This window comes from Acanthopagrus latus, chromosome 4, assembly GCF_904848185.1.
Source record: "Acanthopagrus latus isolate v.2019 chromosome 4, fAcaLat1.1, whole genome shotgun sequence".
NCBI lineage: Eukaryota > Metazoa > Chordata > Actinopteri > Spariformes > Sparidae > Acanthopagrus > Acanthopagrus latus.
This window is the reverse complement of record NC_051042.1, coordinates 711266-737493: the sequence shown is the minus strand read 5'-3', so window position 1 is coordinate 737493 and position 26228 is coordinate 711266. Positions and strand designations below refer to the sequence as shown.

The 26228-nt window shown below is 42.2% G+C and overlaps 1 protein-coding gene across 5 annotated transcripts in view; it reads left to right on the top strand.

Moving 5' to 3' along the window:
• Positions 1 to 3576: 3576 nt before the first annotated feature.
• Positions 3577 to 26228, top strand: part of adamts17 (ADAM metallopeptidase with thrombospondin type 1 motif, 17) — a 107074-nt gene continuing 84422 nt past the window's right edge. Inside the window, exons 1-5 of one of the 5 annotated variants that reach the window (XM_037096468.1) lie at positions 3577 to 3936; positions 4321 to 5396; positions 5865 to 6211; positions 6594 to 6958; positions 19831 to 20002. In XM_037096468.1, the coding sequence (XP_036952363.1) occupies positions 6154 to 6211; positions 6594 to 6958; positions 19831 to 20002 (595 nt within the window). In that variant the 5' untranslated portion in view covers positions 3577 to 3936; positions 4321 to 5396; positions 5865 to 6153. Of the gene's footprint in view, positions 5397 to 5864; positions 6212 to 6593; positions 6959 to 19830; positions 20003 to 26228 lie in introns of all 5 variants that reach the window. The other 4 variants (XM_037096467.1, XM_037096469.1, XM_037096466.1 and 1 more) reach the window with 4 other exon arrangements.

The window sequence follows — 26228 nt, the reverse complement described above, 5'->3', positions numbered from 1 at the left end:
TGAAGTTCAGCTACTTTTGTTGGCATAAACTAAATTAATTGTTAAAGTTGCTGTATGAATATGTTTGACCCAGCAGATTTGGTCACATTTTCAGAAGACCAATTATAAATTCATTATTGAACCAAACGTCATTAAAGTTTTTGTGAAAAAGTAGTAGGTGTTACACTCATTCAATCACAGAAACATGAGAGCTGTAGAAATAGATATGTATTTATTTTTTTATGGACAGTCTTGAGTGAGATATTCTTAGAAGACAACCACACTTTCTGACCTGGTTTGTAATCTGGTAGAGGGATGCATCAGTAGTCTGCAGTGTGCCAGTATTTGTCAACAGAGCGAAGTAGGACTAAGCGGCTGTCTATCCAAGCCTTTCAGCAATGGCAATGGTGAGCCTGAACTGATAAGAATGCCAGTTGGCTCTCCTGAGCAGGAATGAGAGGTGGTTGATATCCCAAAGAAGCCTTAAAGGGGGACATACCTGTTGCCATGCTGGAGTTTTGGGTAACTCAATCCAGGTCAGTTGGGTATTCCAAGAGGAGGGATTTGTGACAGTAACACGCCTCAGGGTGGCCTCTGGGTCCTGGTTAGCTTTCTCAGTCTGACCATTGGCCTGGAGCTGAAAACCAGAGGACAAGCTGTAGCACCAAGAGCTAGACAAAATGTATTCCGTACCTAGGAAATGAACTGGGGTCCTCTATTTGACTCTCTTCCAGTGGGATGCAATGGATATGGAAAACATGATGGGTAAGGAGGTCTGACGTCTCTTGGGTCAGGGGTAAACTGGGGATAACCACAAGTATACTGCTTTAGAAAATCAATCCACTATTCTAAGTATGACCATGTTACCTTGTAAGGGGGGCAGACCACTGATGAAGCTGAGGGCAATGTGCGATCCATGAACAACTGGGAATGGGGAGTGGGCAATAAGATAAGAGGTGATAAGAGGGCTTCCCCCCTGCACAGATTTTACAGATGGCAACATAGGCATAGGCATCGGCATCAGTTGTTCAGATTGGTTGGATTGCCACAAGAAATGCTGCCTCGGGAAGGAGAGGGTGCATTTGAATCCAGGATGGAAGGCAAAATGGGAAGTTTGAATCTAATGTACAACTTGGGAACAGACAGATTCAGGCACAATTTGGCAGTTAGGTGGGTTGTTACCTGGGTCAGGCTGCTGCTGCTATGCCTCTTTCACCCAACTTTCAATCCCCCAAGTGAGGACTGTGAGGACACCACACAGGTTGGAGGAGGGACAGTGTCTGGACCAGAGTGATTTAGATAGGACAGCACCAACACCAACATTATAAGCATCAACTTAAACTGATGGGATAAGTCTGGTTGATTCAGAATGGGAATAGAAATAAACAGTGTCTTTCCCAGAGAAATAGCTGATTCCACTTCAGGAGTCCAGGTGAGTGGAATGGAGTGTGAGTTTAGTGAATGGTGCAGCTACCTTACTGTAGTCCCTTATGAAGCAGCAGTAGAAACTGGCAAAACCCAGGAATGGGTGAGTTTGCTTGTGGTTGGTGGAAGCTAGCCACTCAGCCACACCATTAACTTTCTTGAAGACAAAAAAGAAACCTGCCCTGATGGGGGAAGATGAAGGACAGATCAAAGAAGCAGACAGTCAGTCGTTAATATATTTCTCCACAGCTTCTCTCTCAGGATGGGACAAGGGATGGCAGAGTGGTACCAGGGAGGAGGTCAATGGCACAATTTTAGGGACATGTGGAGGCAGAGTTAAGACCAAATCTTCACTGAAAACCTGACTGAGATCCTGGTATTCTGTTGGAATGGCTGATAAATCTGGGGGTTTGGGTGGTGAGAGTGCTGGCCTCTGATGGTGGCATGGCAGACTGAAGACAAGAGGGGTGACAATTTTACCATCTGACCAATGTGTTTTTCATGCGGAGGCACCAGCCTCCTTTATCTCACAAACAGGCTGACACCCTCATTTGTCAACAGGTGTCCCACATATGAGACCTCCAACAATCTGGAACAGCACTTGTCAGAGTTCAGCTTCAGATTGACAGTCAGGATCCTGTTCCGACCAGAATGTCACTATGCCACTGTGATCTTGCATGGCAATCCTGCAAAAAGCTGCTCTATGCATCGTTGGAACACTTCACTCCCCGTAGAATTATTATTATTTTGGTCATCGTGGCAAGTGGCACACGCCTGGGTGCACATATGGCCAATGGCACAGATTCATCAGTTCACACATGATACAGTACTGGCAGCTTGCCTATAGTGTGAGCGTCAAGCAGGTCTTGAGTTCTGGAGCCCTCTGCTGGGTGTTGTGGACCTCAGGATCAACGCTTACCAGACCCAGGGATGCAGTCTGACAGACCCAGCAATGTGACTTCGCAGTCCACAACCTGAAACACAAGCTTGCCACAGTTCAGTTCCAATATGGTGAAGCCAGTGGGTGGGATCACTTGCGCACCAAAGGCAACCAGTTTGATGGTAAATGGGGTGTCGATGAGTGCATTGGGGTTTACGTTGCTCCGTGCAGCCTGTGAGATGACATTGTATTTTGATCCAGTATCTATTTTCACCCTCAGCTCTTTCTGATTTATGGTCAAGGAGAATGTAGTCAGTTCATGCTTCTCTGTGGATGAGCATCTAAACTCTCAGTGTAAAAAGTTGCTGATGAGCCTGTTGGTGCCTGTGAATCCAGCTCATTTACTCTGTGTGTTTATCATTTTCTTTGTGTGTTTGGAAATGTGCTGGTAATTGTTTGAATCTTACAACACCTGGAGTAGTGGTTAGATTTCCCACATTCATTGCAGTGCTTACTGAAAGCAGGGCAGTTTTTTCTGTCAGGTATGTGATTTCCACCACAGTTTGAACAGGGACCCTGTGGTGTGTATATTTTCTCTTCCTTCTTTAGCTCTTTTCTGCCTGGTTCTGACTGCTCATGTAACATGAAAAGCTCTATGGTGGAGGCATTTGGTCGAGATATTTCTGCTTAAGCAACTGTGAGCACAGGGCGTCACTCTGGATACCAACCAACCAACCCTGATTAGTTCATCAGTGAGCCAAAGTTGCAGCTTCAATCCAGCAGTTGTACTATTGAAATATATGGCGATACACCTCCAGTTTTTGAGTCTCTGTTAAATGTATATCGATCCATTATCATGTTTTCAGTGCCAGACATATAGCATCAAACTTTACCTCGGGATCCTCTCTTTCCTCGTCATTTCTAAATGTCATGGATTCATATTTATCCAAGGCTTTAGGACTGGCCATGTTGAGGAGAGTGTATGTTGGAAATTCTTTTGAGCTAGCAGACTACAAAGTACACGTGGCATTCCTTCTTAAACTTAAGCCAGTCTGAAACCATGTAGATGTGCAACAAATCCAGGAGGCACTTTTGAAGAACTTATTTGTTACTGTCTTTATTAGCTTCATGCCAACTTCACATGCTAACGTTAACAAGCACAACCTCCTGTTGTCTGATAGAGGAAGTGATCCCTCATGACTCAGTTGCCAGGCAACCACGACAACATGCTCAACAAGGGAGTTGAGCAAGGAACTCCAGCTGACGTGTTTTTAAAATATGAAAGTAGAGATAAACGTGAAATAGGACTCAGCTGTGTTATGTGTGTATATATGTTATGTGAGAAAACTCCAAGTTGGTCCTCAGCTCGAGAAAGTCCAGTCACTCATGTTGCCATCATGGCCCAGCTCCCTGCTGCAGTGAAACACAGGTGTACTCCCTGACTCCTGTGACATCACTGTTAGGTGTCCAACACAACACATTAGACCGAACTTATTAATGTTCCTGAGTGTGATTGGGTCAGACTTGAAAGAGGCTTGAAACAGAGAGCAGCAAAACACTGCTTTTTAGCCTGGTGTTAAGTTACTCTTTAAGAGCTGTTCTCTTTGTGGCTGGTATGGACAGGAAAAACTCTTTCAAGTTTATTTTGATATGTGAGTATAATATTTACTAATCTTAAAAACAATGTCAGATTTAAATAAGCAATAATTTCAAGCAACAGAGCACACAAAGTGGACAATTTGTAAATTGTACAAACTGTCTTTAGAATATAGTGTTTGATGACTCAGGCATCCAAGTGCACTCTGGGGACTCTACTGGACAACAAGGAGCAGCAGAGTGACAATGGCAGTGTTTCATTCACAGTTAAAATTTCAGCAGTATTATTTAGTAGTATTTTGTTCAGGTACTATGTCTATTAAAATATGCAACACACAACAAAACATTTATTAAATAAATTAGTCAGAAATCATCGAATGGGAAGGTGCATGTGAAGAAGCATTCTGGCAGCTTGACAGTGTGTACTCATCTGGTTTCAGGCTTTCTACCAGATTCTGGAACCTGACTGCAGGGATTTTTATTTTTTTTTACCACTGAGCCACAATCAGAGCGCATCAGAGAGGTCCAGCACTGATGCTGGTGGATCAGAGCTGGTTCAGTGTCTGCATTCCAGCTCATCCCAAAGGTGTTGGGTGTGGTTGAGGTCAGAGCTCTTTGCAGGCTGGTCAGGTTCTTCCATACCAAATTGGGGAAACAATTTCTTTATGGAAATGACTTTGTTTCATGTTGGAACTCTTTCCTTGAACTTGGAAGAACTCTTCAGTATTGTTACATTCCGGATTAAGATTCCCCTTCATTGGAACTAAGGCACCCAGATCCAGGCCAAGAGTGGGCTAATAAATATTCTCAGTCACAGTATATATCAAACAAAAGGCAGTTTTCAATTTCAGAATCACCAGGGTCACATTTGTTGCCATCAGAATCAAAGTAGTGGAAGAATCACAAATCACAAAAATGAAATCTATCATAATGTTTACTTTTAAAGCTTATTCTTGATTTGAGGTTATTCTGTGAAAAGAGCTGTTTCCAAGGTCGAGACTCAACTTTAAATCTCAACTTTCATGCCTACATCTAACTTTTTGATCTTGTTAACCTTGTTTTTTAGTATTTTATGAAACACATAATGAGAAAAATAACCCATCTGTGCCATGGCTGAGTGCTCCTGCTTTAGAACTGCAGTGTACCAAGGACAACCTAAAAAAACAAATACAGACAGCCAGCGTTCCGTATGTCACAAACATGTATACATGTAGGTGTGCAGGTTTAGCTTATTACTTCCACATACATTCCCTACTTATTTTCTATACTTATTGAAGTTGTAGACTCACATCCAAGCCACGTAGGGATTGATCCTTGGAAAGAATTCCAGATATGTGATGGTGATGAAGAGAAAGAGTTTTCAGAGTTTTAATTAATGCCAGGAGAGAAATTTGAAGACTGGATCTGTAAACCCTTGACATTACCAGATCATCTCAAACAGCATGTTTTCAACTGGCTCTGCATTAGAGGATGATAAGAGTACAGTGAAAATCCTTCCCCAGGGGTCAGCTCAGAGGTAGTGTGGGAGATGGAATCTGTCTGTGGGAAATCCACAAATCCATGTGGAGATTTCATTCATGGCTCAGAACCTAAGGGGACTGTATTTCTTTTAATTTTCATTTCATTATGGACTGGATCCTCCACCAATATGTGTTCCTTGTTTTTATTCTTCTAATTTCTCTCTCTTTTTTTCTAGTTTATATAACATGTTTTTTCGGTAATATTCACTGCAGAGACCATGATATGATGTAAAGCTTCATTGCTGCCATGCCAAAGCTTTCTCTTGAAACTAAAACGTTGAGTGCCAAAAATGTGGTTATAATGCGCGCGCACTAACACACGCACACACACACACACACACACACACACACACACACACACACACACACACACACACACACACACACACACACACACACACACACACGAATCCCTTAAAAGCCAGCTCTCTGCACTTTTTTTCTCCGCTTTAAACCACGTGTAGGGTTTCAGCCCCCGACAGTGAAAGACGGCCTCGCTGACCAATGAGAAGGCAGACATGTCTCGGTTTTTCTTGGGTCACGGTGTAATGGAACCAATCGGACAGCAGTAGAGGCGGGGCCGGGCAGTGTAGGCGTGTCCTGCGCTACAAAGTCACTCCAGCCCGAGTAACTGCAACTTCTCTAACTTAGGAAAAGTTGCGCTGTTTGCTCAGAGCTTTGCAAAGCGCTCCAGTCCCCTCACATTAGAACCATCCACCTTTCTCCAGTTCTTCTACCCTGCTTTGCTTTGTCATGCATAACAGCCATGTTCTTCATCTGCTGCTCTCTCTTCTCTGCATCGGATTGACTGGTAAGTACTGACTTATTTCTCTCCGTATGATCTGTGTGCTATGCTTAGATATAGGTCAACTCCAAGCAGCCCGTTTCTTCAGCTGAGTGTTTTCCTAAAAGATCAGTAGTGGGAAGTTGACTGTGGTTTCGTCCTGCATGCTGGTAAGACTCCCGCACACAGAGACCCTAATGAGTGAGGCTTCAGTAATAACTTGCAGGCTGTTGGTAACAGTCGCGGGCTGCAGATCTGTGCAGACCACAGCTGAAGTCAGAAGTTGAACGTGGCTGTGCGAGTCACAGGGCATCCGAGCTCACAGTTCAGTCAGTTCACCGAGGCAGGACAGGAGGCTATTTTTGCCCATCGTGGCCGTTGTTTGATGCAAATTGTCTCTCCCCCACAGTCCAGTCTGAGCTGGAGACAGATGAAGTGGTTCCAAGGCTGCTGTCCGGGCAGGAGCCGCACCTGTCCTCCGACCACATTGTCCGCACTATGCGCCACCGCGGACAGCGCTCCCTGGACGGCCCGGGGGGAGGACACTCTGACCCGGAGAATATAATTCTGTCGCTGCCCGCTTTTGGAAGGAACCTGTATCTAAACCTGACGCGCGACAGTACGTTTCTGTCAGGGGACTTCGTGGTGGAGGAGAGGCGCAGGGACCAGAGCGCAGCAGTGAGCCGCTTATCCACCAACCGGCTCTGCTTCTACTCCGGCTCCATCGTCAACCACACAGACTCTCTGGCATCTCTGAGCACCTGTGGCGGCCTGGTAAATCCATCTTACATTTTTTTGGATTTGTTGATAGGTTTCATATTATTCGATCCAAGCAGTTGAGCTCCAGACCAATCCATTTATGCACTGAAAAGGCAGGATGGATTTCAACAGCTTGGCCAGGGGCAGGCTCTAACAGCAGCCACTCTGCTGAAGTGCCTCTGAGCATGAATTTGAGGTCATTAATCTTAAATCCTACTGACTTGCCAGTGGGTCAGTCACTTTAATGTTACATGGTGCAGCCAGACATTGTTCTCACCCTCAGAACTATTTGTTAAATCCTACAAAGATCAGTCTGCCTGGCTGAAATTTTGGAAATGTGTCTGAACTGATGCAAATGTGTTTTTCCATTTAATGGGACGGAGCAGCAAGGATCTGACCAAACACCTAAGAAAATATGAATTTCTCTACTCTGTCACTACTCAGAGAAGTTCCACATTAGCATTTGGATGATGCTGTTATGTAAAGTGAGTGTACAAGTAGGGGTTCAGGCTAACCCCTGGACTCGATAGCAAAAAAAAAAGAAAAAAAAAGGCTTGAAGCCAGCTCTTAAAGTAGACTGTGCTCCTTTATTTCCTCAATATATCCTCAGTGACAGTTTAAGCATTCAGCTGACCTACAATGAATGAGCAGATCATAGTCCAGCTGCGTACAGCCACTGTGAGACACATGGCGGGTTTATATGGAAAAAGAACTAGAGGCAGCTGCAGCAGTTGAGCCTGCAGCCTGTGACAGCCTGTCCAGACCAGGACCTGTCAGCGTGAGGGGCTGAGTAGCATTCAGGGTGTCCTCAGTAAAATGAGAAACTGTGTCCCAGTTTCCAGCTTTATGCTCATACAAGAAAGTACAGTCCCTGCAGTATGTTTACAGTGCTCCATTGTGGCAAAAAACTAGAGTAATGTGCTGTTAGCTGCTAATGGGAAATGATGCAACACACAACATCAACCAAACTGCAGTTTCGGAGCGCTCATGCCACAAAGGGTGAGAACACAAAGGTGAATGAAAAATGTTGTCTGTTGTCATCGTCCATCTCGTTTTGAAGTTTTACTCTTTACAGAAAGTGCAGAGAACAATGTTATTATTTATGATAGAGTTGATGGAAAATAGACCCAAGTTTTAAACCAGCATTATAATTGAAGTGCCATTATTTTCCAACATACAATATACTGTCAACCCCAACCAGGGTAACATTTTGTAGAGTTGGGACGCAGGGATAGTTTAACTTGACAAACTCAATTTAATTTAACTGTATACAGTCAGTAAGAGATTGCGTGTGTGAATGACTGCAGCATGTTTAGAATGAATCTTAGCTGTGTGTGTGTGCACCGTAGATTTCCGTTACGTTGGAGTATTCAGTATTAAATCAACAGCTGAAGTCTTTCACTGGGATTCAGTCTGAAACATGAGGCTTCTGTCTACTAAAAGTTATGAAAGTGTTAGAGAATCAAAGGGATCGGTTTGCCACTTGCAGGTTTCCAAGCAAACTGACACACACACACACACACACACACACACACACACACACACACACACTTACTGTGTGTTTGATCTTAAGTCTGGCTCCGAGTGTGATCGCCCTGTCTGTATTTGTCCAGACTTCACACACACACACACACACACACACACACACACACACACACACACACACACACACACACACACATACACACACACACACACACACACACACTGATGTGACATAGAAGCCCATACTGTGTACCCCAGATGTCTTTAAACTCAGAGTAAAGCTGTGATGAGCTGCCTGCCAGAGCAGACTTTTGACCTTTTTATAGCTGTTTTTCATTTTTCTTTAGCAGCTGCTTGTTGCCATTATATTGAAAAGATTTGTTTTACTGTGATGTCCATTCATTGGACCAGGTCATGCTCAGTGACATTCTAAGTGGGAAAAGCCAATCTCTCAAACACAAACACACCTTACCACAAATGTGTTATGGCTGGCCTGTGTGACACTGATCTCCATAAGGTTTAGGCTATATGTAACACTATCCAGTCACAGCTGCTGTCCTCAACCCTGCAAATCAGTCAGCCAGGATTCCTCAGCTTACACGGACACACACTGTTCATTTGTCATGGTCACAAAGTGGCACTAGTTTTCAGTTTTATTAGAGCTGTCAAACCAGCAGCTTGTTTTCTGCTAAAGATCGGGTCAAGCGGAGGCTCCTGACACCTTTTCCTTGTGCTGATTAATTTTTCTCTTATTTCTATCGGTGGAGTGGCAGTGGGTGGATTAGATTGTGTTAGTGCATGCAACAGCTTCAGCATCTGTGAATGAGGCTGAGGGAGCAGACAGGTACAGGCACTGATGTTTCCTCCTTTACCAGTCATCGTGATCAATACAAAATCAGCATTGCTAGTCTTGTCAATAAAAAGTATAGCTCAACTCATACAGGAGAACTACTTGATGTTGTAAGCCAGGAGTCTTTAATGTTATTGGGCCAAAGACCCCGTAGGTGAGTTGTATTAAGTTGAATTAAATGTTTTTTTAAGAGATTGTCCTTGCTACGATATGTTTGTTTAATCTCAATGTGCATTTTCAGACATTTGAAATTAAAAAAAAAAAAAAAAATTAAAAGGAAAAGAATCGGTACCTTACCGTGCTAGAGGGGTTTGTGTGTCACTGTGTCCCTGGGAGCTGTGTTGTCAGAAATCAGAAATTAGCTTGTGACAGGGTCTCCCAAGACAAGTGGGTCTCAAGGGAAGACAGACTAAGAAAGAACCAAGAGGACCCTGTGATTCAGCAGACACATACAGGGACACAATACCTCTACCAGTATGGAAACACCAGTGCCCCCTGCTGGAGCCAGAATCGTGAGGCGAGCTCACAGGCTGTTCAGATTGTCATACCCCCTTGGAGGCCTTGGGTGGAAGGGGCTTGACCCGGGGAGGCAATAGTTCTTCAGGGAGACTTCAACGCTCACGTGGGCGATGATGGGGAATCCTGGAGGGGGACCATTGGGAGGAACGGCCTGCCTGATCTGAACCTGAGTGATGCTTTGCGATGTTCGAGCATAAGGTGGATCATAAGTGTTCTTGGTACTATATTGTTTTCTTGTTTGTCCTCATTGACAGATTAAAAACCAGTACCAGTAAAGAACAAAGATGTGAGGCAGTTCATTATTTTTTTTTAACTGGGGGACAAGACATCTGAAGTGGACGGGAAACTTAACGCTACACAGAGAAATCTCCATTCTGTATTATTTATCAATGCTAAATAACATGCCCTTCTCATTGGCAGCTAAAGTGATGCTACCGCAACGTGAAATCACGCAGCATTCCTCCAAACGTTGAGTCGGCTTCAACTTTTCCACCGCAGCCGATTACATTTTTTTGCAGAACCCAAAGCCCTGCCATTTTTAAAATGAAAGGGAAAACCTGCGTTTTTGCCAGATCCAATGTGAAAATAAGTCCTGTTTACTTTTTGTCCTTACCCAAATGTAATATATGTCAAGATTACACTGATTGGACTGCCCTATTTTTTGTCGGGGAATAATGCCCTGCAATGTGTATTCATGCCCTGCAATGTGTTCTTTGTTATATTTGTTTGTTGACTGAAGATGATAACAATTTTTTTATTTAACAATTTAACTTTTTTTTGTAAATGCATTGTTATGTTAATTAAGCAATATAGAAATAAGAGATTAATCAAAAAATCAATAATCAATAGATGAATCAATTGATCGAAAAAATAACCGATAGATTAATGAATGGAGATTTGGACTTGGTCAGGGTGGTCCCTTGTTACCGAACATGTTTGGGATATTCATGAAAATGATCCCAAGGTGCAGCTGTAGTGGGTGAGTGTCTGGTTACAGGAACCTCAAAACTGCAGAATCTGCTTTTTGTAGATGATGTGGTTCTGCTGGCTGTTTCTGTGTGTGACCTCCAGCAGGCACTGGGAGCAGTTTGTAGCTGAATGTAAAGTGGTCAGGATGAGGGGCAGCGCCTCCAAGTCTGAGGCCATGGTTCTGTGACAAAAAACACTGGATTGCCCCCTCCAACTGGGGGGTGAGCTCCTGCCCCAAGGTTGTCTGGTGCAGCATCACCAATACTGCAGACTTTGCACCAGACCATTGTGGTAAAGAGGGAGCTGAACCAGAGGGTAAAGCTTTTGATTTAACAGTCCATCTACCTTCCAACCCTCACCTATGGTCATGAGCTGTGGGTAGTGACTGAAAGAAACAAGATTGCAGATACAGGCTGACGTTAATTTTCTCCATAAGGTAGCTGGGCTCAGCCTTAGAATCCGCTGACATCCAAAGGGAGGTCCTTTATGTCCAAAGGAGTGATGTCAGGTGGTTCAGGTATGTGATTAGGTCAGGATGCCTTCTGGGCACCTCCCTTGGAGTCTTTCTGGGGATGTCAAACTAGGTGGAAACTCCAGGGTAGAACGGTAAGCTGCTGTTAGAGATTATACCTCATCTAGTATGGGAACATCTTGGGATGCCCAAGGAGGAACTGGAAAGCATTGCTGGGGAGAAGGTTTTCTAGATTACCCACCAAGCTAGCTGCGACCTGACCCTGGATAAGTGGCCAACGATGGATGGATGGATGGATGGATTGATGGCAAATAAGAGCTTATTACTGGTCTGTGCATCAATCCAGGCATACCTTGTGATGCAGAATTTGCAACTAGCTAATTCTGTCTGCATCTGCAGTCTACTTTTAGTATGATATACCCAGTCAGTTATTTTTATGATTGATATCGTAATGATTTAGCCTTAAATGCACAATACACAAAACTGAATTAAACTAAACTGAAATGTACATTAGACAGAGAGAAGCAGCAAATCCACACATCCAAGAAGCAGGAAATAATGGCACTAATTCTGATTTAGATAATATTGGCCAACTGTGTTGGCCTCAGCCTCACATTGCAAGCATTCAGCATACATACCATGTCCTAATTTGTTATTTGGTTGCAGGCAGATGTTGCGCATGGCCACTGAATGCACTTTAGTTCCAGTTTTAAGTGTGGCTTTCTTTTTGTGATGTAGCCTATCTACCACAAAGCGTCACTGCGGCTGCCCAGTGTAACCTAAACTAAAGTTATTGTGCGTGATCGAGGCTCAATTTACCTTTGGTTTAAAAAGTACAGCTTGACATTCACTCTAATGTTTTTTAATGTATGTCTGGATCATACATTTTTATTTACTTTGTGAATGTCCAGCTAACAATAAAAAGAATATAAAATATTATGTCATTAACATTAACATATTAACATTTTTTAACTCTTTCCCCTCCCCCCAATACCGGAACCGAAACTTGGAATCGATAAGAGCAAGAATTGATAAGTAGAATTGGAACCGGAATCGCCAACATTCAAATGATACGTAAGCTTTCTGCCATCATATATTCCATCATTTATGATGCCAGTGTCATATTCTGGAGGGCAGTTGTTCATACAGTAACAGTGAAGTTACAACAAACTTTAGTCTCAGGGCAAACCTCATCCTTTTTTTGGTTATTTGCTTCTAAATGATTTAATTCTACTTGACTTGGTCTGTTGTTGTTCGTGTATCCAGAAGTAGTCACTCCAATTTATTATTTGCTTTTGTCTTTGGTATTAAGCACACTTTCCATTGTCCCAAGAAGGAGGAGGATGCAACACCATTTGTTTTGAGCCCTACAGCATGAGAGCTAACAGCTAACAGAGTTAGCAGCTTCCAGCTGACGAAGCTAACAGCTGACTACAGCTGATAGAGCTAATATGAACACACACACAGCAAGACTGAGAGTTTCTGTTCTGTGGAACATAAAGCGGTAAACAGTGAACCGCAGTTTAATATGACAGCACAGCAAGTTTATAGTAAATACATGTACTGAAGTACTTCAGCTGAGTACAGTTTGGAAGGAAAAGTATTTTGAGTTTGGAATCACAGACACCTTTAAATCAGTGTATTTTTTAAAAATCTAATTTACTGTATGTCAGAGATGAATGTAACCAGGTATAAGCAGTAAAAGACTGAGACATCTGAGACTATCACTGTTTACTTTTTCTAAATTCACAAGTTTACAGATTTATCATTTATTGGCTCAACATTTTAATGGCAATTTTACTATGCCACTACTGACTTACTATAGATGGAAGAGGGAAGAACCTTTATTAGGTCACACATGTCATACAATGTACAACATAGTCAAACTGGTACACTGCATTTAACCAATCCCGAGGTGGTAGTGGGCAGCAGTCGCCTGGGGACCAACTCCAGATTTGAGTGAGTGCCTTGGGTCAAGGGCATATAGATGATAATAAAGTAAAGAAATGGCCTTTGCTCGGTGATTGGTATTGGTCAATACTGCTTCCAGCAATTAGCGGTCATGATTAGCCCCATAAATCCTGATCGGTACACCCTAGCTGACCTGTTCTCTGAGTACAAAACCAAGTTTTTGTACTCCAGCTAGAGCCTGGTGCTGGGAGCATGCTATGGAAGTATCCACTCTGGATAACATGTGTGCAACTCACAAGAAAAACACATACCAGTCCTGCTGTATTCAGGTGGCTGTAGAAATGAAATTAACCACAGGAGAAGACATAGAGAAGCCATATAGACATCCGTAGAGGGAGGAGGGGCTGTTGGTAAGCCCTTTATGCTTAGGTATTCACATGATTTTGGAGAGGTCAAATAAAGCACAGCGCACCATGGTACACATTTCTTTCTCTATAAGACCCACTTCTGGTAGTCATAGTGACATTTAACACCAGGGTGGCACAAAGTTGCACACTGCAATGCGAGACAAACACACCTAGCTGAGCCACTACTACAGTTTAGGCAGTCCATAAAGATCCCAAACCAGCAGAAACACCCCAAAGCTTGGAGCAGTGGAGTAGATGACATTTGATTTAAAAAAAATAGGGAAGTAGTGTGTAATTAGTGTATCTTTAACTCATTATATTGACTGAAAAATAATCACAATAATATCAATAGCCAAGAGGGTGTTTGTGTAGTCTGAGGGAAAACTAGCAGGGGCTCAAGCCCTTTTTGGGGTACATCTGTGTCTGTGGCTGATCGGTGTATGCAGTTCACACAGACACAGAGAAGCCATCTTTAACATCAGATTGTCTTTCATTCTGTGTTTTCTAGTCCATGCTATGTTGGCTTTACAGGAACCAGGAATGAGTGATCAAAATCCTCTGGGTGAAATCACAGTATGACCAAGTGCAACATCCAAATGAATAAGCTTCAGTCATTTGTTCAATTGCCCAAACAACCAAAATATAATGGTTTAAAAATAGATTTCCATGGTGGTATTTCCCAGAGATATTTTAAATTATTTTGTGGCTGAAGTCTTAATAATCTCACAGCTGTCAAGCCCCAAATCAAATTTCAAGTCCTCATTTCTACAACTTATCTATCAAGATTCTGTTGTTCTGATTCTGATTTTATCAGCATTAAGTGAGTGCTGAGACCTTGTAATCACACTATGCAGACACTGATAGGGAAACAGTTTCACATCCTTCAAGTAGGTGTAGGTGTGCATGGTTGCTGTCTATATCTTTTCCCCATACACCTCTATAAATAGCATCTTAAAGCCCTGTTTGTGAAACTTCTGCCGTGGCATCAGATAACCCTAACCCATGCAGCAGCAGCCAATCAAGCTTGGCTTAATTCCAGACTTAAACATAAGTTGAAATGGAAGTTTATTTATCCATGTGAAGAAACTGGGTCACTCCAGCTGCAGACATACTACAGCAGAAAACAACAGGATTTGATTATATAAATCAACTGTAGCTAAATATAATAAACAGAAGTATGGGAACGAAATTTAGCCCTACTTTTTTAGATTTTGCCACAGTACTGATATCTTCATTCACTCCTCCAGCTAAGGAGGGAAGGTTTGTAAACCTGCTCAAATCCCTCCGGCCACAGCTGTCTTCAAATGTTTGTGTTTTACCTTTTTGCTTCAGTTAATGCCTATGAATAGTATCATGTCCCTATGTTTGTGGAGCTGTAGAAATACTGTAATCCATCCTCCAGTCCACATTATGATGGCTAACAGCCTTTGTTAGCTCTGGGGCTCAGCCGGGAGCGGAATGTCTGCGCAAATGTTGGAGCAGACTGAGCTGCTGCGCTATTTTATGGCACACCACATCGCTCTTGTCAGAGCAGGCTGGTTCATAGTGGCTGCACTCTGACTCTATCTCTGCAATATGCTGTTTCTCTTCTCTGTTAATTGCTTCTGTTGTTGCTGTGCAGAGACCTCACAGGTGTGAGCTGGAAAGAGTGCTGAGTGGTATTTTGACTGTTCACACTTAAGTTTACTTTATCATGAGCAACACATCCTCATACCAAAATAACTGAATAGGTTGGCAGGCTATCTGGACCTCTGTTATATGATTGCAGTTCTGTGAAGTTTAGGCATTTAAACTACTTGGTTAGGTTTTGTAAAAAAAAAAAAAAAAAAAAAAAAAATAGTTTGGCCTGAAATAACTATGTGACTTTTGTAACTAAGTTTTGGTTTCACACTTGACATGAAATGGTCTCCTGTGTGTAAATCCTGTCTTTGTTTCATCCACCTCCTCCTGCACCCTATTCAAACCGGACATCCTCCTTTGCTACTGTAATGATTACATTGGCCACTAGGGGTTGCTGCCGAACAACAAATGTAAATGTGTGTCGTATTTAGCTGCTTTTACTGTTGGCCTACATGGTTGTTTTTCTTTTTTTAAAGTATTGTTTTGGCCTTTTTGATAGTAAAGCTGAAGATATGACAGGAAACGGGGAGAGAGAGGGGGAGTGACACGCAGCAAGGGAACCCGGGCCGGGAGTTGAACCCAGGTCTGCTGCAGGGCCTCAGCATATGGGACGTGCGTTCTACCAACTGAGCTAAACGGCGCCCCATGTGGTTGTTTCTCAGATGAGGATGCACTGACAAGAAATTATTTGACAGCTATAATTTCTGCATTGTGCGCTTCCTTATGCACATCCCGCTGTATTGAACTTATTCTACTGAACACGTGAACCAAGACAGACCTCCTACAGCTCTGATGTGGCACACATCCTGCCTGTGCTGGCACACAACAAAGTATATTTCCCAATTGTTTTGTTTCCATGCATCTTTTTTAGCATTCAAGTCCTGGCAGCTTGTCAAAGTTTTATTGTAGTCAAGTAACGAACAGTGTTTTCTTCATTTAGTTTGAAGGTTCCTCGTGAAGATCAGAGTGGCACATGGGCTGTAGCTGCTCCCATGTCTCAGAGACATTTGCATTTGTGTAACCGTCTCAACTGCTAGACATTTGAGATATTGTCTGGAATTAGCATGCTTGCTTTCATACTTGGTGTTTGATGGAAGATTAATATCAATTCAGAACAGAGACTAGTGGTTGGGAGAGTTAGCCTGACACAGGGAAAGCTGTTGCATCTCCTGGTAACTTCAGTGATGTCTTTGTTATATTCCGTGTGTTCTTATCTAACTTGCTGATGCATCACCTGTGTCAGACACAGATGGTGTGTGTGGACTGTTTCTTGCACTTCATTCAACAGGATGACATCATTTTGTGATGCCTTCCAAAAGTGTTACAAAGTACAGTTTTATGATGTAACACTGTAATTTGGGTTAAAACACACACACCAGCTTGTGAATAAGGGGAGTGGCCGCACTTCTTTTTTTCAAGATCGAGCACTGGAACTAATATAATAATTTCTCCATACTCCTCTCACAAGAATGCTGTGACCTCATGAAAAGAGGCTGACTACCAGCAACAGAGATTGTCTTTACCAATTTATACATGTCTAAGAGGACAACTCACACATATAAAAAGCCCACCCAGGGCTGACGCACATCAGCGCCCCTGAAAAGCAATGATTTTATCACATTCGCTCCCTGGATGGTCCCAGCTAATGTACCCTGACTGCATTGTCTGACTGGTTTGTTCACTGTGCACTGTGGGACATGGTGAAGGTGTTTTGCGCTGTAGACTCCCCATCATAGAACATCTCCATATCCCAGTTCCTGCATTAGGGAGGTTGTCATAAGGAAAAGTAACTGTTTGAAATTATTTTCATAAATGACATGCTTTCTTTTAATGGAGGCACAAGTAAATAATCTACTATTAACAATTACAGAAGCAGTGTTTGTTGTGCTCCTCTTCGGTCCTGGATGGGTGTTACAGTGATGTTTTAACTTTGCTGGACTATCGGGTAGCTCGGAGTGTGACAGCGCCTGCTAGTAGATTCTAAGGTCTGAGACACACCAGGTGTGGTGCATTAGATGGCACTGCGGCAGTGCTGACTCAGCAGAAGGTACTCCGAGTGCCACCCTCCAGCACGTTTCTCTTTAATTTTCCTCGAAAGCTTTTATATACAACAGGAGCGGAAAGATGTGAGTGTTCACTAACAGCCAACTAAATGATCACCTACAGACACTGAAATTGTGTTGAACACATTATACACCCTCTGTTAATGAGGTTTAAGTGTCAGGATGTTTTCTTTTCTTTGTTGTTTGCTGGTCTGGGAACACTGTGGCTCACCATTCACCCTTCAAACTGGATGGTTAAAAAGACTCAACTTCCTGTACACTGCAGGGATTTACCAAGAAAGAGCTATCAGACAGTGATAATGTAGAGGAGAGAGTGTTGAGCTTAACCGGCTACAGACTGAATTGCTGTCTTACATGGATTTGGAATCAACTGTTGCTGTGTGCTCACAGCAGCAAGGTTTGCAAAAAAAATGTGACATTTTGTTCCGGGGTTCTGCCTTTCACGCTGTTAAGTGATTGGTGAAGCTTGTTGTAGCAGTGTACAGCATAAAAAGAAATCTCTGCAGACACTACTTTTAAAAGTGCTTTCCACTTCAAGTGCATGTCTAAGAAAAAAAAAAAAATCTGTATTTGTATGTACAATCAAAAATTCTTACAAAGATGTTACTATTGTACCGTGATCGAAGGTAAAGCAGTGAAGACAGTGGTATTGTTTTGAAATATTGCATTAGAAAAACTACTAATACAACATTTATCTTTAATTAATCAAGTAATTATTAGATTTCTGTTAATGTGCTGATTAAACAAAGCAGATATGTCTGAACTTAAATGGTGTTGATATTTCTTTTTACTTTGCACACTTTGCAGCATGCGGTGCTATGGTTAGTGCTGTTGGCAGGTACTTCAGTTTCCCTCCATCATAACTTGCACACTAGGTTTTCTCCTGCTAGGGCCCCTGACCAAGGCACTTGTTTAGATCTGGTGTTGCTACCTTGGTAGTGTGTACATTGTATGATATGTGATCACATGAATGTTATTATTCTACCTGTTATCCCTTGCGGAGGCTGGGTGATAGTGAGGCACAGAGCTTACTACCAAACACACAAGCATATCCAAACACAAAACCACAAAACCACTTTTGAAGTGAATGGAAAGGCAGGTGTGGATATTAGAAGCTGATATTAACCAATGGTAATTATTACAAATAATCAAAATTATGAATCAAAATGATAAATCATTAAAACAGAGCACCACCCTGGAATTAGGGACCAATAACCCAATTGAATACAGTCTCAAAAGAAGGGTTCACTTTAAATGTCAAACTTTTTAAAAGGAAATATTTAAATTCAAAGCAACTGTGAAGGAAATGAATCCAAGCGCTGACCATCACAGCCAGCAGTTACCACAAAGCATATGCAGAAATAATCAAAGAAAACTGCTCTGTACAATATAATAGAATGTATTAATGTAAGTAAATTGCTAAATAATCACTAATAGTTAAATTGATGAAATACATTATTTAACTACAGCAGGTAAACGGTGAAACACCAAGACAACCTAACCCTGACCCTAACCCAACAACAACACCACACAACTAGTCCCAACCATGACAATTCACATTTTATCCACAGTTTTTGGTTTGCTGCAATTATTATGGTATAATAAATTATCTGGTGGTTGAAGATCCCCTAACTTCAATGTATCCTCCTGTGTGTTACTCTATCTGTACATTGTCAGGCACCAAGGTGCCATGGAAGTATTGTTTGTAAGTTATCAGAGCATTACAGTCATCCACATTCAGTCTCAGTCGTCGCTGCCAGTCCAAACCCCTACATTTCTTTCTCAATTGATTTTTGAGACCTCAGGTCTTGGTGATTTTCTTCAACATAGAGTGTCTGGATGTTTCCATAGGAACTGTCTTTTGTCCCAGGTAACAGCAGGGGTGGCTGCTTAAAGTGCTGTGAAGTGATTTTCATGTGTGTGCCAGACAGCAAAGCCATGAGTCTGAGCATATTCACTCGCTCTGTGTGTGCACAGTGTTTTGCAGCCATTGTTTTTGAGTCAGAGTGAGTATTACTGTAACACATTTCTAAGTCTCCAAAGGTAGTGGCGAAGAAGACCTTTTTAAGATGAGACCCATGTGAAATTGCTACGGAATCCCACTTGTACAGTCATTTCAACTGTGTTTCTCAAGTGTGTCACATAATATACAGTAAATGGTGCTTCTGTCATAGCTGATAAAAATGACAATAAAATGTGGTGCGGCAGTTCCAATCTGAGAAAAGGAACAAACGGCTTGTAACTATCTGTACAGCACAAAATTGTCCATTACATTGCTGTATATCAAGTGCCAAAGAGGGCACTTCAAATGAAGTACTTGTAAGCTATGATATTGTGGAATTGGGATGATGAGTGTTCATAAACTGGCTGTGGACAGAGTAGTTACAGTTTTTTAACCATTGGTGATCATAAGAAAGAATGCACAAGATAAAGCAAAGGAATGTCCATTGCTTTAGTTAAGTTATAGAAGATGGTGATACATTGAAACACTCTCCATCACTGTATACCTTGCAGTTAACAGTGTAATTGTTGCCCCTCTAAAACCCAGTGTTCTCATGTTTCATCTGTACATGTCTCTGTTCTGTGCACAGACTGGGCTTATCCAAATTGGGGAGGACAGCCTGTTCATTCAGCCAGTGGATGAAAACGACCCATCGATATCCTTCTCTGGACTAAAACACCGGCTGCAGCGACAGAGGCGCTCTGTTGAGACCAGCTCCGCTCCAGATGCTGAAGACCCTAACTACTGTGGGACTGTACAAGGTGAGTGACATACAGCTCACAGGATACGGGATGATGTCTACTCTGATATCAAGGTTTAATGAGGTTATTGAAGAAGAGATGTGGAGGCTGAAATAAGTCCACAATCATGCAGGATCATCTATCCACTTCATCTTCAATTCCATGCATTTAGCCTTTTTTATTCAAACATGCACCTCAGATAGTGTTGTTAAATTGGCAGCATTTTCATGCAGTTGTGTTTCAATACATTGTGTGAGTTATTATACTAGTTCAGAATTGGCAAGTCTGTGTCTGTACTCACAGAGCAGAGAATGATGTGTGACAGATCCAACCAAATATGGTAATTGGTAGACCCACGTCATAGCAGTGTTCCTCATCCAGACTGCTCACCATCAACAGTAACAAGATAGTAGTGGTTTAATTCGACTTGGAAGGAATGATGGCCAAAACTATGGAAATGAGATCCAAGTCAATAGCTGAGGTCTGGGAAAATTGTGACATCACCAAAAAAGTCTGAAGGGTCAAGAAACACAAGCAGTCAGATGAGCAGAAAGGTTGGAAACAGACCAGCAGGTTGGACAAAGTTATTTTGACGAAAAGACAAAAGTGAATAGTAAAATTATAACTCAGCGTCCATCACAGTTTACAGCCCCGCTTCCTGCTTCAACTATGACCTGATGTACTTCCTGTAGATGTGTGCACAGTCGTCTTGTTCAGGTGCACTCACTTTTAGTCTGACCTCTAAAGAAGTTGGTCTGGACCACTGGAATTGACTGTTGGTTTGTTTCTAACCTGTCTTATTGTCTGACGGGTTATTTGACAAAAATGTTCTTGTTTGGCATGTCAACAACGTTTCAAATCATGACTTTAGAATGAACAGACTTTCTTACTTATTACACTCCTGAGAATGGTTCTAGCATTTTTACAAAATAGTACTTTTCGGATTATCATGCTGAAATCTTTTTGGCAGAGAAATCACTTCACACATATTGATCAAATTACTGGGGATGGGACTGGTGTGATTTTTCAGAATCTGCCAAATGTTCCTTACTCTCACCTCAAAAACCCTGAAACATCTTCCAAAGACCTCTGCAGTGGTGTGTTTGCAGTAAGCTGTCTGAATGAACCACCGCCCGTCTCTCCACCCTCCTGGCTGAAATGGGCCAGTTGAACATCCTAGGGAAGCCGTGCCAGTAAATCACAGGTTTCAGAGCAACATTTACTGCTATCTGATATGCTTTGATGTTCATTCAGCCCACTGTGTTGTAAGGGAGGCTGTGTGGAATGCAGATGTTTCCTTATTTAATGTATCTCCTCTCTGCAAAGTTCTTGTTGGAACCTGTTGAGCCCCTCGATGTTAACGCTGTCAAACCCAGAGCAAACTCTCGCTACTCGTCGATGTTAATAATATACATATTTTCATAACCCTTGGCATTTTGTTGCCACGGTTATAGATTTGTGCAGGGAAAGGAATTTTCACCGGTCTCCTGGTGTTTTTAATGTGGCATTTATATATGTATATATATGTATATATATATATATATATATATATATATATATATATATATATATATATATATATATATATATATATATATATATATATATATATATATATATATATATATATATATATATATATATATATATATATATATATATATAAATTTGCTGCTTCTTTCTTTTCTAGCTTCTGACTAGATATCTGATTGAGTTTTTTTCTGAGGCAGAGCAATATTTTTTTTAAACAAGCCAAGAAATAATCTAAATTAGAAGTTAAAGTAGTTTATAGCAGTGATCTGTATCTGCATATCCCAGCCATGTCAGGAAAAACATACTAATATAGGTGTAAACGGACTACAGACAGGTGTAAATGTTTTTTTGTGATGATTTTTGTACGGTATGATTAAATTCCTAAGAAAAAAATCTGTATAGTTAGAATTCAATTATCTTTCATTTCAATTTTTCCAACTGTGCTCTGATATATCTCATATATGTTACATATGATGTACCTCAAGTCAAGTGGTTATAAAAAAATAATCAAATAAATGACAAGCTTTGTAATTAATTAATCATAATTAATCCCACATACCAATATTTGACTCAAGTATGTAAAAGTATTTCAGTGCAAATGGATTTTGGTTGGTGAGTGAATCAATGAAAAGGGACATTCTACACTTTAAAAGGAGGTGATTTTTATGCTTGAACACATTCATAAACAGACCAACTGCTTCGAGTCACAGCTGTGTCTCTGGTCTAGAGAGAGCGGACAGGCAGAGTGTCTGCAGGGATGGCTGCAGCTCCACACAAACCCAGCTGAACGACTTGGTTTCAGAATGCCGCTGTTTTCCAACCAGCTGCATTTCAAGTGGCAGCCTGCCCTTCGGACATTCAGCCTGTCCGCTCAGCCGATGAGCGTCGTGTGTTTATGAGGCAACTTTCAGGTCACAATTCCTGTTATTAGCACCGCCGCTACGCACCGGGGCAAACGACAGAAAAATGCGATGCTTCTGTGTGGACAATCACATTCCATGTTGCTAAGACAGGCAGTTACATTTCTGGGGAGCTGCACATCAGGCCACAGTGCAGAGCAAGCTCTTACACAGCAGCGTTTAGTCATCTGTATCATCCATCATGTTTACAAAGCTGCACATCAAGGGGTGTGATGAAGCACGATTAATCTGCATTATTTTTCTTATTGTGCTATTTTTTCTAACTGAAAACTATAGCTGTAGTCAAAATGTCGTCAATGAGAACAGCTTGAATATACCCACTTCCAGTTCCGCTGGCATTCATGATGCACCATTTACTGTTATGATATTGAACAGAGCCACCATGACATCACCCACAGTTTTCTGAAGGGCTAAATGAAGCTCATAGTGGGTGGTACCAGCCATCGCCATTTTGGTGGCTAACCTTGCCTCACTTCTGGCTAACAAAAGACAGGCATGGAGGTGGAGCTGAAGCAAGCCTAGTTAGTTAAGCAAGCCCTCCTTGCTTGAGGCTGTCAGGCTAGCTTAGGATAACAAGCTGTCTGTGTTCACACATAAAGAGAAGCTTTTGTATGTTTGTGAAAGTTTGAATGGGCCTGACCAACCCATGGCCATTTGCTTTATGCTGTAAAGTTGGGCATTTTAATATGGGCTCGCTTTTGGAGTCAGCCTCAAGTGGCCATTCGAGGAGCAGATTTGCATTTTTTATTTGATCACTGTGTAAGAAGTACTTTGTGCCCGCACTTTACTAGTTTTAATAAGTGTATGCAGAAACTATCTGATCTTTATTTAGTATCTGTTTACCTGCTTAGTTTATATTAGCGTAAAGAAATGTCCCCCCTCCTACTTTAGACTTTGGTTGAGAGCAGACAGACTAGCAAACAGCGAAAGCTAGTTTTACTGTCCAACTCTACAAAGACAACATGAGAGCCTGTGCTGATGAGTCTGGTGGACAGTGGCACAGCAGCTAGAATGGCGTGAGGATACCATGAGTTACTGAGTGAGAAGCAGGCCATTCTGCAGAGGAGCTTTTGTGAACCCACTCTGGATAATCGAGAAATTATGAATCACTGTGGAACTCCTCCACTAAGCAGAGGGACACAAGCAGACAAGTTGTCCAGCTGCAGTGACAGATGTGCTGGGGCTGATCTGTCTGTTGTTATTATCCTGTTATCTCGCAGACAATTAAAAACCTCTTTCAGACGTTCTCCACATTTCCCCAGTGCACAGTCATTAACTAGAGCAGTGAGACCTTGAGGAGCTGCACCCCCAAAGTTACATAACTCCACCCAAACTAAAGACCACCAGCACTTTTGACAACCTGTATAAATAAATTCTTTCCATATGTTCATAACTGGGGCATACACAATAAGTGAAACCTTCTCTTTAGAAGGAAAGAAGAAAAACCTGCAGAGCTGTGTCTGCTGAGCTGCAGCTCCTCTGTCCATTTGTTTTCAGCCATCGCACAAAGGCCGAGCAGGCTTTTTCAAATGTTTTCCTTACACACTGTTCCAAGTTCCAGTTTTGTCTGCTGATGTTGAATGACTTGTGGAACTTTGTGCAGCCTCTAATTGACATAATTTCTGGTGAATGAAATCATAGTGAAGTTAAACTATTCCTTATTCTGCCAGGGAACTGCTTGGAAGCCCTTCAAGGATATCTGACATTCCCGTCTGCGTGCTTGGGTGGCCCCCAGACCCGACTTTGGGAGTAGTGGCAGCAGAGTGTTTAATGGGAGGTTGGGGTCACCAGCTTTGGATACACAGAGGTGGTTTGATGATTTACTAAATGTATGTATGTATGTATGCATGCATGCATGCATGTATATATGCTCATGATGTCCTGCGTCAGATCGATGGATGGAGTGACGTGCCAGATTATAAATTCTTTCCTTTGCATTCACGTCTGGCTCCAGTGAGTCAGTCCTCCCTGCTCTGTTGTTGTTGTCCAATCCTCCTCTCCTTTTTACTCCTCTCTTCTCCTCTCCTTTTTTCTCCTCTCTTTTTTTCTCCTCTCCTCTCCTCTCCTCTCCTCTCCTCTCCTCTCCTCTCCTCTCCTCTCCTCTCCTCACCAAAGCTTCCATTTCCTCCCCAAAACCACATGGTCCCTGGAGAGAGATGCAAACTGAGGCAGACTTTATATCCATTAAGAATCTGTTCCACTTCCAGAGGAATTCACAACATGACTCTCTCTCGTGCGCTCTCTCTCGCACTCTCCCTCATGCATTCTTTGTAAGGCAGTATTTCAGTCTGCTTGGATTGAGGTAACTGTGTCATATTGCATAAGAGCCTGGAGGAGGATGAAGAGTGACTGAGCAGTTTGTGTTCTGTACTTGTTGAACTTACACTGTGGTTATTTGTAAATATATTCTTTCACTACATGTCTTTGCTAGGCTTGTCACTTTTACGTTCTGTTTTTTTAAATTTGAATTTGCATACATGCTTGTATCTATATGTGGAGAGAGAGAGAATAGGTCTTGGAAGGTCTTGGGTGGACAGGGGTCCATGCTGAAGTGCTATTGGGACATATTTATCTGTCATGTACAAGTCCAAGAGAGTAGTAAACAGGGCTCTCGGCCAGTGTTGTTTGTGAGCATCTGTTGCTCTAGTTGTCCTGGTGTGTTCCACACTGTTGTTGCTAGTCAGCCCTAATTGGCAGCATTTTGGCCAACTGAGGATGTGGAGTCAGCAGCAGAGCCCGTTGGTGAGAGAAATCACTCTGTCAGCTGTTCAGCTAAGTGAATTATTGCAGAGAAAGAGAAACTGGTCAAATTAAAAGCCTGTAGTACCTGTGATATTACTCATTGGGTGGGTTTTCTCCTTATTGTTCGACTCTGCCTCTTCACCTGCGACTTTTCATCAGACAGGTTCTTAAAAAATCACTGCTATAATAATGATGGTTTATCTGCAGTCCTGGGTCTTCAGTTCCCCTTTTGCATGATGAATACAGACTAACACCACATGGTGGTATGGAGCGATATCTTCTGTCATGCAGTTGGCAGTCGGCTGTAATCTTTGTGGTGCAGCCTATTGGCCTGGACACAGCCAGCCCTGTTGCCTTGTGTTTCTCTAACGCCAGTTTGGTGAGTCTGGGCCCTAAAGTCAAACACAGAGTTTGTGTTACCCTGTCAGATGGAGTTACATGTGTTGGTGGGTGTGTGGGAAGAGAGGGTGGAGGATAGGTTGGGCATTTTTGGATGATTAGTGAATGGGAAGTGATGAGTGGTGAAAGAAAAGGTGACAGAATGGGGTTGTGGTGTGGCCAGAGACAAAGGCAGGGTTGCAACTGTCAAAATAGTACACTGGAGTAACAGAGGGCTGGCGTAGAAAACAAGTGACAGGTTTGCATGCTGAGGGAATGTGGATTTAAATGTCCTGTCCAAGACCTTATTGAGTCCAGCATCTCCCAGCTGGAATAGGTTGAGACGCAGGAGTTAATCTCTGTGGACTGATCTACACTGCAACAGAATCTGAAAGACACTGGAACAAACTCTCAGTCATCTCAGTTCATTTGCAGATTCTCTTTGTACCTTAAGCATTCAACATTTTTTGTTGCTCCAAGAAAGTTAAAGATTTTAACCATGTTAAACCTTTCAAGTTGCTCTTCAGGAGTGTGTTTGCAGCATGACGTGTGGTCGCTGCTGGGTTCGAGTGTCTCCCTCACAGAAGTATCAGCAAAAAGAATCCATTCAGTCCTTGACTTCCTGCTCCTGACCACTGAACTAGGACACCTTTTTAATTATAATTCTGACTCCA